The 12,961-nt window shown below is 34.1% G+C and overlaps 1 protein-coding gene across 2 annotated transcripts in view; it reads left to right on the top strand.

Moving 5' to 3' along the window:
- Wb (wing blister) overlaps positions 1-12,961 on the top strand; it is a 197,696-nt gene that overhangs the window by 89,070 nt on the left and 95,665 nt on the right. For both annotated transcript variants that reach the window (XM_083041632.1, XM_083041631.1), the window contains exons 4-5: positions 6,667-6,897; positions 12,678-12,914. In XM_083041632.1, the coding sequence (XP_082897758.1) occupies positions 6,667-6,897; positions 12,678-12,914 (468 nt within the window). The remainder of the gene's footprint in view (positions 1-6,666; positions 6,898-12,677; positions 12,915-12,961) is intronic.

Here is a 12,961-nt window from a genome sequence, read left to right as displayed (position 1 = left end):
ACAAATTTTTTAACTTGATATACATAAAATAAGGTTGCGTCGCATGGGGTCAGCGGTAAAAAAGTTTCGATTTCTAATATTTAGAGACGAGCCAAAAATTCATCGATTATACATTTTAATAGTACATTGATTACAGAATCTTTTCGTACCATGCAGACACCAGCGTACAAATTTTTTAATATGATAAACATAAAATAAGGATGCGTCGCACAGGGTCCGCGTCAAAAAACTATCGATTTCCAATATTTTTAGACGAGCCAAAAATTCATCGATTATACATTTTATTAGTACATTGATTACAGAATCATTTGGTACCAAACAGACACCAGCGTACAAATTTTTTAAATTGATATACATAAAATAATGTTGCGTCGCATAGGGTCAGCGGTAAAAAGTATCGATTTCCAATATTTTAAGACGAGCCAAAAATTCATCGAATATACATTTTAATAGTACATTGATTACAGAATCTTTTCGTACCATGCAGACACCAGCGTACAAATTTTTTAATATGATAAACATAAAATAAGGATGCGTCGCACAGGGTCCGCGTCAAAAAAGTATAGATTTCCAATATTTTAAGACGAGCCAAAAATTCATCGATTATACATTTTATTTGTACATTGATTACAGAATCATTTGGTACCAAACAGACACCAGCGTACAAATTATTTAATATGATAAACATAAAATAAGGATGCGTCGCACTGGGTCCGCGTCAAAAAAGTATCGATTTCCAATATTTTGAGACGAGCCAAAAATTCATCGATTATACATTTTATTAGTACATTGATTACAGAATCATTTGGTACCAAACAGACACCAGCGTACAAATTTTTTAATTTGATACACATAAAATAGTGTTGCGTCGCATAGGGTCAGCGGTAAAAAGTATCGATTTCCAATATTTTAAGACGAGCCAAAAATTCATCGATTATTCATTTTTATAATACATTGATTACAGAATCATTTGGTACCAAACAGACATCAGCGTACAAATTTTTTAATATGATAAACATAAAATAAGAATGCGTCGCACAGGGTCCGCGTCTAAAAAGTATCGATTTCCAATATTTTCAGACGAGCCAAAAATTCATCGATTATACATTTTATTAGTACATTGATTACAGAATCATTTGGTACCAAACAGACACCAGCGTACAAATTTTTTAATTTGATTTACATAAAATAAGGTTGCGTCGCATAGGATCAGCGGTAAAAAGTATTGATTTCCAATATTTTAAGTCGAGCCAAAAATTCAACGATTATACATTTTAATAGTACATTGATTACAGAATCTTTTCGTACCATGCAGACACCAGCGTACAAATTTTTTAATATGATAAACATAAAATAAGGATGCGTCGCACAGGGTCCGCGTCAAAAAAGTATCGATTTCCAATATTTTAAGACGAGCCAAAAATTCATCGATTATACATTTTATTAGTACATTGATTACAGAATCATTTGGTACCAAACAGACACCAGCGTACAAATTTTTTAATTTGATATACATAAAATAAGGTTGCGTCGCATAGGATCAGCGGTAAAAAGTATCGATTTCCAATATTTTAAGTCGAGCCAAAAATTCAACGATTATACATTTTAATAGTACATTGATTACAGAATCTTTTCGTACCATGCAGACACCAGCGTACAAATTTTTTAATATGATAAACATAAAATAAGGATGCGTCGCACAGGGTCCGCGTCAAAAAAGTATCGATTTCCAATATTTTAAGACGAGCCAAAAATTCATCGATTATACATTTTAATAGTACATTGATTACAGAATCTTTTGGTACCATGCAGACACCAGCGTACAAATTTTTTAATACGATAAACATAAAATAATGTTGCGTCGCATAGGGTCAGCGGTAAAAAAGTATGAATTTCTAATATTTTAAGACGAGCCAAAAATTCATCGATTATACATTTTAATAGTACATTGATTACAGAATCTTTTGGTACCAAACAGACACCAGCGTACAAAATTTTTAATACGATAAACATAAAATAATGTTGCGTCGCATAGGGTCAGCGGTAAAAAAGTATCTATTTCTAATATTTTAAGACGAGCCAAAAATTCATCGATTATACATTTAAATAGTACATTTATTACAGAATCATTTGGTACCAAGCAGACACCACCGTACAAATTTTTTAATACGATAAACATAAAATAAGTATGCGTCGCACTGGGTCCGCGGTAAAAAGTATCGATTTCCAATATTTTAAGACGAGCCAAAAATTCATCGATTATACATTTTAATAGTACATTGATTACAGAATCTTTTGGTACCAACCAGACAGAAGCGTACAAATTTTTTAACTTGGTATACATAAAATAAGATTGCGTCGCACAGGGTCCGCGTCAAAAAAGTATCGATTTCCAATATTTTAAGACGAGCCAAAAATTCATCGATTATACATTTTATTAGTACATTGATTACAGAATCATTTGGTACCAAACAGACACCAGCGTACAAATTTTTTAATATGATAAACATAAAATAAGGATGCGTCGCACAGGGTCCGCGTCAAAAAAGTATCGATTTCCAATATTTTAAGACGTGCCAAAAATTAATCGATTATACATTTTATTAGTACATTGATTACAGAATCATTCGGTACCAAACAGACACCAGCGTACAAATTTTTTAACTTGATATACATAAAATAAGGTTGCGTCGCATGGGGTCAGCGGTAAAAAAGTTTCGATTTCTAATATTTAAAGACGAGCCAAAAATTCATCGATTATACATTTTAATAGTACATTGATTACAGAATCTTTTCGTACCATGCAGACACCAGCGTACAAATTTTTTAATATGATAAACATAAAATAAGGATGCGTCGCACAGGGTCCGCGTCAAAAAAGTATCGATTTCCAATATTTTGAGACGAGCCAAAAATTCATCGATTATACATTTTATTAGTACATTGATTACAGAATCATTTGGTACCAAACAGACACCAGCGTACAAATTTTTTAACTTGATATTCTTAAAATATTGTTGCGTCGCATAGGGTCAGCGGTAAAAAGTATCGATTTCCAATATTTTAAGACGAGCCAAAAATTCATCGATTATACATTTTAATAGTACATTGATTACAGAATCATTTGGTACCAAACAGTCACCAGCGTACAAATTTTTTAATTTGATAAACATAAAATAAGGATGCGTCGCACAGGGTCCGCGTCAAAAAAAATCAAGTTCTAATATTTCAAGACGAGCCAAAAATTCATCGATTATTCATTTTAATAGTACATTGATTACAGAATCTTTTGGTACCAAACAGACACCAGCGTACAAATTTTTTAACTTGATATACATAAAACAAGGTTGCGTCGCATAGGGTCCGCGTCAAAAAAGTATAGATTTCCAATATTTTAAGACGAGCCAAAAATTCATCGATTATACATTTTATTTGTACATTGATTACAGAATCATTTGGTACCAAACAGACACCAGCGTACAAATTATTTAATATGATAAACATAAAATAAGGATGCGTCGCACTGGGTCCGCGTCAAAAAAGTATCGATTTCCAATATTTTGAGACGAGCCAAAAATTCATCGATTATACATTTTATTAGTACATTGATTACAGAATCATTTGGTACCAAACAGACACCAGCGTACAAATTTTTTAATTTGATACACATAAAATAGTGTTGCGTCGCATAGGGTCAGCGGTAAAAAGTATCGATTTCCAATATTTTAAGACGAGCCAAAAATTCATCGATTATTCATTTTTATAATACATTGATTACAGAATCATTTGGTACCAAACAGACATCAGCGTACAAATTTTTTAATATGATAAACATAAAATAAGAATGCGTCGCACAGGGTCCGCGTCTAAAAAGTATCGATTTCCAATATTTTCAGACGAGCCAAAAATTCATCGATTATACATTTTATTAGTACATTGATTACAGAATCATTTGGTACCAAACAGACACCAGCGTACAAATTTTTTAATTTGATTTACATAAAATAAGGTTGCGTCGCATAGGATCAGCGGTAAAAAGTATTGATTTCCAATATTTTAAGTCGAGCCAAAAATTCAACGATTATACATTTTAATAGTACATTGATTACAGAATCTTTTCGTACCATGCAGACACCAGCGTACAAATTTTTTAATATGATAAACATAAAATAAGGATGCGTCGCACAGGGTCCGCGTCAAAAAAGTATCGATTTCCAATATTTTAAGACGAGCCAAAAATTCATCGATTATACATTTTATTAGTACATTGATTACAGAATCATTTGGTACCAAACAGACACCAGCGTACAAATTTTTTAATTTGATATACATAAAATAAGGTTGCGTCGCATAGGATCAGCGGTAAAAAGTATCGATTTCCAATATTTTAAGTCGAGCCAAAAATTCAACGATTATACATTTTAATAGTACATTGATTACAGAATCTTTTCGTACCATGCAGACACCAGCGTACAAATTTTTTAATATGATAAACATAAAATAAGGATGCGTCGCACAGGGTCCGCGTCAAAAAAGTATCGATTTCCAATATTTTAAGACGAGCCAAAAATTCATCGATTATACATTTTAATAGTACATTGATTACAGAATCTTTTGGTACCATGCAGACACCAGCGTACAAATTTTTTAATACGATAAACATAAAATAATGTTGCGTCGCATAGGGTCAGCGGTAAAAAAGTATGAATTTCTAATATTTTAAGACGAGCCAAAAATTCATCGATTATACATTTTAATAGTACATTGATTACAGAATCTTTTGGTACCAAACAGACACCAGCGTACAAAATTTTTAATACGATAAACATAAAATAATGTTGCGTCGCATAGGGTCAGCGGTAAAAAAGTATCTATTTCTAATATTTTAAGACGAGCCAAAAATTCATCGATTATACATTTAAATAGTACATTTATTACAGAATCATTTGGTACCAAGCAGACACCACCGTACAAATTTTTTAATACGATAAACATAAAATAAGTATGCGTCGCACTGGGTCCGCGGTAAAAAGTATCGATTTCCAATATTTTAAGACGAGCCAAAAATTCATCGATTATACATTTTAATAGTACATTGATTACAGAATCTTTTGGTACCAACCAGACAGAAGCGTACAAATTTTTTAACTTGGTATACATAAAATAAGATTGCGTCGCACAGGGTCCGCGTCAAAAAAGTATCGATTTCCAATATTTTAAGACGAGCCAAAAATTCATCGATTATACATTTTATTAGTACATTGATTACAGAATCATTTGGTACCAAACAGACACCAGCGTACAAATTTTTTAATATGATAAACATAAAATAAGGATGCGTCGCACAGGGTCCGCGTCAAAAAAGTATCGATTTCCAATATTTTAAGACGTGCCAAAAATTAATCGATTATACATTTTATTAGTACATTGATTACAGAATCATTCGGTACCAAACAGACACCAGCGTACAAATTTTTTAACTTGATATACATAAAATAAGGTTGCGTCGCATGGGGTCAGCGGTAAAAAAGTTTCGATTTCTAATATTTAAAGACGAGCCAAAAATTCATCGATTATACATTTTAATAGTACATTGATTACAGAATCTTTTCGTACCATGCAGACACCAGCGTACAAATTTTTTAATATGATAAACATAAAATAAGGATGCGTCGCACAGGGTCCGCGTCAAAAAAGTATCGATTTCCAATATTTTGAGACGAGCCAAAAATTCATCGATTATACATTTTATTAGTACATTGATTACAGAATCATTTGGTACCAAACAGACACCAGCGTACAAATTTTTTAACTTGATATTCTTAAAATATTGTTGCGTCGCATAGGGTCAGCGGTAAAAAGTATCGATTTCCAATATTTTAAGACGAGCCAAAAATTCATCGATTATACATTTTAATAGTACATTGATTACAGAATCATTTGGTACCAAACAGTCACCAGCGTACAAATTTTTTAATTTGATAAACATAAAATAAGGATGCGTCGCACAGGGTCCGCGTCAAAAAAAATCAAGTTCTAATATTTCAAGACGAGCCAAAAATTCATCGATTATTCATTTTAATAGTACATTGATTACAGAATCTTTTGGTACCAAACAGACACCAGCGTACAAATTTTTTAACTTGATATACATAAAACAAGGTTGCGTCGCATAGGGTCAGCGGTAAAAAAGTATCGATTTCTAATATTTTAAGACGAGCCAAAAATTCATCGATTATACATTTTAATAGTACATTGATTGCAAAATCTTTTGGTACCATGCAGACACCAGCGTACAAATTTTTTAATACGATAAACATAAAATAAGTATGCGTCGCACAGGGTCCGCGTCAAAAAAGTATGAATTTCTAGTATTTTAAGACGAGCCAAAAATGCATCGATTATACATCGAATATTTTCTATTTTTCTAGTATTTATAACATGTTTTACACAATATATACATAAAGTTACTGTTTTTTAAAAGGATATTTTTAAAAAGCAATCATATTTTTCGAGTACAGTGAGTAATTCACATTCTCTCGAATAATATTTCTTCATAAATGTATTTTGAAATGGATATATGTCTATATTACTCTATTATAATAAGCTATCTGGCGGGAGATTGTGTTGTGGCTCTAACAGGAATTTTAATTGTTTGTTTGAAAGATCCACACGTACCTGGTGAGCGGTCGGCCCGGAGCCGTGAACCACAGCGCGACTCTGCAGGAATTCACTCAGGCCAGATACGTGCGGCTGCGTTTTCAGGGTCTTCGACGTAGCGGCGAGGCTTTCGCCGACAAAAGACGTGCCTTCTACTCGATAAAGGAAATCAACATCGGAGGACAGTGTCTGTGCTCGGGACACGCGCCTCGTTGTCTATACAGCGTTCATCACGGGGTAAGTGCAAACGAATATTATTTCAAAGAATAGGATATATGTATAGTAGTACGCCAATAAATGCAAAACAATGCAAATTGACAACTGTATCAAATATGATTTGAACAAAAAAAAATTCTGCTCTTCTGGTAAAATTTATTATAATTCTTTTGGGTAGAGAGAACCGATTTGTTTCTCGCGAAAGATTCTCGAGAAAAAATTCAGAACTTAAGCTAGTCTTTCCGAGGTTGGTCTCGCGATCTCGGAAGCGAAATACGCGGCGAGATTCGGCTGCTCGGCAAATAAATCCGTCGAAAGTGCCATAAACTTGTCAGGCCTTTGTCCGCCGACACCGCTCTAATGGCGGGATCCCTTCTCTTCTCGAAGTCGTTACCCGTTGCAAAGCCGTATAGACATGCCGCCAGGAATTAAGGTCCCTTCGCGATCGCGCGGAATACGTGCTTTCAGAGATGCCATTAGTTTCTTTTTTTTTTGTCACTATCAATGTTGCGGTTTCTAGGATACGCGTTTGAAGTGCCTCGCGAGAATCTCGGGGTTTAAGGGGGCAGAGCGATGAATCACGATTAGAACCGTGAGAATTGCTCATTCACGTAACAAAGGCTGACCCGAATCGTATACGCTCGTCACCTGATTGTTACGGGCGCCGTTAAAGCTAGTATTCATGTGCCTCCTGTTGTTACGAAAAACAACTTTGTATTTGTAATAATAAACGTTATGTGTGTAAAGTGAGTGTGCAGCACATTTAATGCCAAACGCGCGATGCGAAATACGGGTCAATAGCGCGCAGACTAAATTTACGGCTACAACAAAAGGCGGAATGAAAATGCAGACGCGCTATGTTTTATCCCGAGCGATGATTCACGTTTAATTGCGGATACATACACGGGCTCTGCAATTTCTCAGACAGCGGCGTGCGGCGCAATACACGTGCGGGGGAAGACAATAGTCAACACGAGTGATTAATTACTCTCGTCAGCGGCATATTTCTTCAGCGAAGCTAGGAGGTACCTCTTCCTATCTCGCTTTTCTTCTCGCAGCTGCACAGGAACACGAACATCCTCGCTCGTTACAATCCGAGAATGGACATTCTCTCGCTGAGTCGCTCTATACATAGCTGGCTTTAACAGACAATAATAGTCCATCGTGTCCCCTAACAATTACACCGAGACGTTGACGCTTGGAATTGCGAAACCCCCTTCTCGAGCGGCATTCATCGCGATTATGATCGTCTTATTCTACAGACAAAATTAAAAAAATAATCTCCGCACAAAACTCTTAAAGCGGCGTCTCTTTTACAGTCGGTTAATTTTTGGCTCGTCTTAAAATATTAAAAGTCGACACTATGTCGCCGCGGACCCTTATACGGCGCATTTTTATATTATATATATTAAATAAAAGAATTTGTAGGCTGGTGTTTGCTTGGTACCAAAATTTTCTGCAAACAATGTACTATCGAAATATACAAGAGATGAATTCTTGGCTCGTCTTAAAATATTAAAAATCGACATTATGTTCCCGCGAACCCTATGGGGCGCATTTTTATATTACGTATATTACTATATTTAGAGAAGCCAAAAATTCATTGTTTGTATATTTGATAGTATATTGTAAATAGATTATTTTTATACCAAACAGATACGAGCCTACAAATTCTTTTATTTAGTATACATAATTTATGTATGCGCAGTATAGGGTCCGCGGCAACAAAGTATCGATTTTTAATATTTTAAGGCGAGCCAAACATTCATCGCTTATATATTTCGATAGTACATTCTTTGCAGAATATTTTGATACCAAGCAGACACCAGCGTACAAATTTTTTCATTTAATATACATAATATAAGAATGCGCCGCATAGTATTCGCGGCAACCCAGTGTCGATATTTAATATTTAAAAGCTAGCCAAAAATTCATCGCTCATATATTTTGATGGATTTTTGGCTCGTTTTAAAATATTAAATGTCGACACAATGGTCCATATTCTGGATCTTCTTTTATCGATAAAAGAAGATCCAGAATATGGACCTATGTCGCGGCGGACCTTATGCGGCGTATTCTTATATTATGTACATTAAATAAAAAAATTTGTAGGCTGGTGTCTACTTGGTACCAAAATATTCTGCACACAATGCACTATTGAAATATACAAGAGATGAATTTTTGGATATTTTAATATCGAGAAAAAGTTTATTTTATTAATAAAATTATGTATTGTAATATATAATTTAAAAGTGCACAGTAATATTGAATTCGAATAAATTAATATTACTTGAATAAATTAAAAATTTGAATAAATTAATTTTTTTCTAATTATAAAGAACTTATAATATATAATTTAATTGTATAATATATAATTTAAGAGAGTGCACAATAATATAAAATTTTTTTTATAATTACAAAACTTTATTCTTGTCAATTTTAAAAATAATATCTCGTGTAATAGAGAGACAAGATCTTTTCATTCGTAAGAAATTTTATTTATAGCTTTTGTAAAATGACAGGAAAATGTGTTGTCGAATTCTGCAGTTCTCATTTTTTGTTTCGTTGACAATGTGTTTTGACATTCTGTGAATCGGACAAGCTTTTTGCGAAATCGTGGACGTGATGCGATGGAATAGTTATCGTGTCAATCGTGATGCAACGCCACGGATTTCCGCTGCATCTCGTTATTACTGCATCGCATTAAAGGGGTTGGCTGTTGACCTCCGCGTAGTATTTTGCTGACAGAATTCACGACTCGTTCATCTGCGATACGAGTCACGAGTACAAGTTCATTCAGCTCGTTGTTATGAATCGAAGCGGGAATTATTGCGGGAAGTGCGATGGGAGACGCAGATACACCGAGACGCAAAAAAAAAAAAAGAAAAAGAAAAATGAAACGATCGAGAGAGTCTACGGGATGTTGATGAAGTTTTTTTTTTTCGTGTCTGCCTACAACTGCGGATGAGAACATTGCGGAGCATTGTATGCTGCTATCAATTCCGTATACAACTGTTACGGTCACTTTAGCATTGACGTCTCTTCGACTGTCTTATCATTCTCCGAGTGCGCGTTCCGGGTAATTAATTATTTAATTAATCAATCTTTTTGCGAATCTTTGTGAGAACGGAAAGTAAATCATGAAACTCCACATTAACATGGAAAAAAATATTAGTTACCATAGCTAAAATTTTAGCTGTCCCTACATTACACCTGAAAACAAATTTAGTTATCGTATCTAAATTTTAAATTTTATTTTTAAAAACTTTTTTAGGGACAGCTACAATTTAGCCATGGTGAATAATATTTTTTTTTCTGTGAACTTTATTTTAAAAAATTCTTTAAGTTAAATATTGAGAAACAAGACAAAGAAGAAACTGTGAGAGAGAAACAATTGACTCTAAATTTTATTTCTATGTTAAAGAAATATTAATTTCCTTCTCATTATATAAAAGATTATAATGGTTTTTCTTTGTAGAAGATTTAAACGCTTTACATTATCCCCTGCGGTTCATTTATGTGACATAAATTTCCTCTAGCTTCATTAAAGCTTTTGTCTGAAAACATTGGTCTCCCCACAAAAAACATATTATCCCAGACGTTTATACAGTCATTTATATTACTGCATCATCAATATCTCTCTTCGACTTATGATTTCTACTTTTAAATGTATTCCACTGCATGCAAAGTACAGGAGCAATTTCCATATGAGACTTAATCGGGCATGTTTGCGCAATTTTTTTTAAACAGCATTTTATAATTTAAGATTTATAATAAATTAAAGAATAATTTATTAAAAATAAAATTAATTTTTTGTAAAAAAAATAATTAAAAATATATATATATGTAATAAATAATATATATACATATATATATTATATATTTTATAATAATAATTTATTAAAGATATAAAAAATATGTTTTACAATTTATTAATGTTTAAACAGTCGATATTTCCTTTTTAATCATTTTACAATCCAAAAACTGTCGATCTTCTTTTAATAAAGAGAAAGAATTTTTCGGTCGAAGAATTTGTCATTGAAATTAAAAGACCGGATCACATTTGATCGGAGAACCGTATAAAATTCTTGGGGTTTTCATTTTTCGACCGCTGGTCCACATTTCGATTCGAGAAATAACGGTCCCGGAGCATTACAGAGAGAATTACATCCTGATGAAATGTAATTCGGGTTCGTTAAATGCCGCTGCGGCAAAGAGTAATCGCAGAAACCGGGACTTGGCGATCACCGATCGCGAACTGGGTGGCCATTATCGTTGACAGTAAATAATATCGAGCACGTGTTAACGGGGGTGATGGAAGGGGAGCAGAGGGGAGTGGAATATCGCGATTGACCGAAGTAATTTACTTGCTTCTCACATCAATGATAAGACCACACGCGTAGCGATTTAACGTTTTTTTTTTGTTTTTCCGCGCACGCGATAAATATACCGCATAAAATACAGTTAAATCGGGGGTTCATTAATCTCGCGATTTATTTTTGGCGTTAATTTTTCGCGCGATTTCTTCGACCCCGATTCAATGCATACGTCCCGATATAATTGCAGGGTCAATCGAGATAATTTTCCGGCAGAGAAAGCGAATCTATTTGATAATATTAATATAGCCGACATTTATCATTTTGCAATTATTAATTTTATGAATAATTATTAATTTGCTATAATTAGTAATTTTATCGAAAAGCTATTATGTCACAATTAATTAGAAAGTTCTTATTTATTTTATTATAGCATTCGGATATTCTGACAGATATGTGCCTGTATATTTTCAATTTATTATTACGAAAAAGGAATACACTTGTCCTCCTTTTGTCGAGGAGAGGCAAGATTTACGAACCAGTCAGATATTTGTAATTTTCGTACTTTATCTTTACCACTGTATGATTGTGAACGATTTGCTGGTCGCAAACGCTGTTTTCGCGATGTTATGACGATTGCTAGGATCCTTGAAACGACAAAGGGGGACATGCTCGTAAACCGAATGTATAACGTTCGGTGCAATGAAAACTTCGCTTTATGTCCGGCGATATAGTTATCCGCGATTATACGCATATCGTTTACATACACCCGAAGTGCAACCGCGGCCATGAAGTTTCCGTCTTTACGACTTCGTAATAATCGGTGGTAAGCATTCGGATAGCTTGTAATATTACCGAATGCATCGATTCATACGATTATATAATCAACAATTCAATCACTTTCAATCTTGCATTCTTGGTGCTTTATTATATTTTCTTCCACGTCGTATATCAAGCGGTAAAATACTGAAATTATTAATAAAATTAATTTAATTTTTCGTCATATTTTTTGACAACGATCTTTATTTACTCATTATGAATAAATTATTAGATTTTTATTATATGTGTAATTCGATTTTTATCATTAAAAAATATTAGCTATTATAGCTAAAATTTAGGCATCATGATAACTAAATTTCATGTGTAATATAGAGACAGCTAAAATTTAGCTATGGTAGCTAATTTTTTTTCCGTGCAGTAATTAAAGATCGTTGTCAAAATACGACAAATCGGATAAATAGAACGGATGAGATAAATTCTGAGAGTCGTTTCGTGATAAGCAAGGACGATTACAAAAGTTTCTTTGAGGCTGAAGGAAATTGCGGAAAAATTATGTAGCACGACCGATAAATGTCTTCTTACATTGTCTTATCAAGAGCAATAGATTGCATGCATTCGCGACTTGCTGGCGGAGATATGCACGGTAATCTAAGAACATGAACGTTTTGTGGCATCTGATAAACTGCATTTTGTGTTATCCCTCAGCATCAGGAATGCCAATGCGAGCGCCACACGTGCGGCGAAAGATGCGAAAAATGCTGCCCCATGTACAATCAGATTCCATGGAGGCCCGGCACAGCTGGCAAGGGCTTTCACTGCGAGATGTGCAACTGCAACGGCCACGCAACGTCCTGCATATACGACCAGGAAGTGGCCGACAGGAGAATGTCTATGGATATCCGTGGGAAATTTCGAGGCGGCGGCGTTTGTGTCAATTGCACGGTGAGTTGATAAAAAAAATAACACAGTACGCGATTTATCGCACGTAC

Source organism: Prenolepis imparis, unplaced genomic scaffold, assembly GCF_030444845.1.
Source record: "Prenolepis imparis isolate NDT839.2.m4 unplaced genomic scaffold, iyPreImpa1.0 SCAF_7, whole genome shotgun sequence".
Lineage (NCBI taxonomy): Eukaryota > Metazoa > Arthropoda > Insecta > Hymenoptera > Formicidae > Prenolepis > Prenolepis imparis.
Note: the sequence above shows the minus strand (reverse complement) of the source record. Positions and strands in the feature narration are given on the sequence as shown.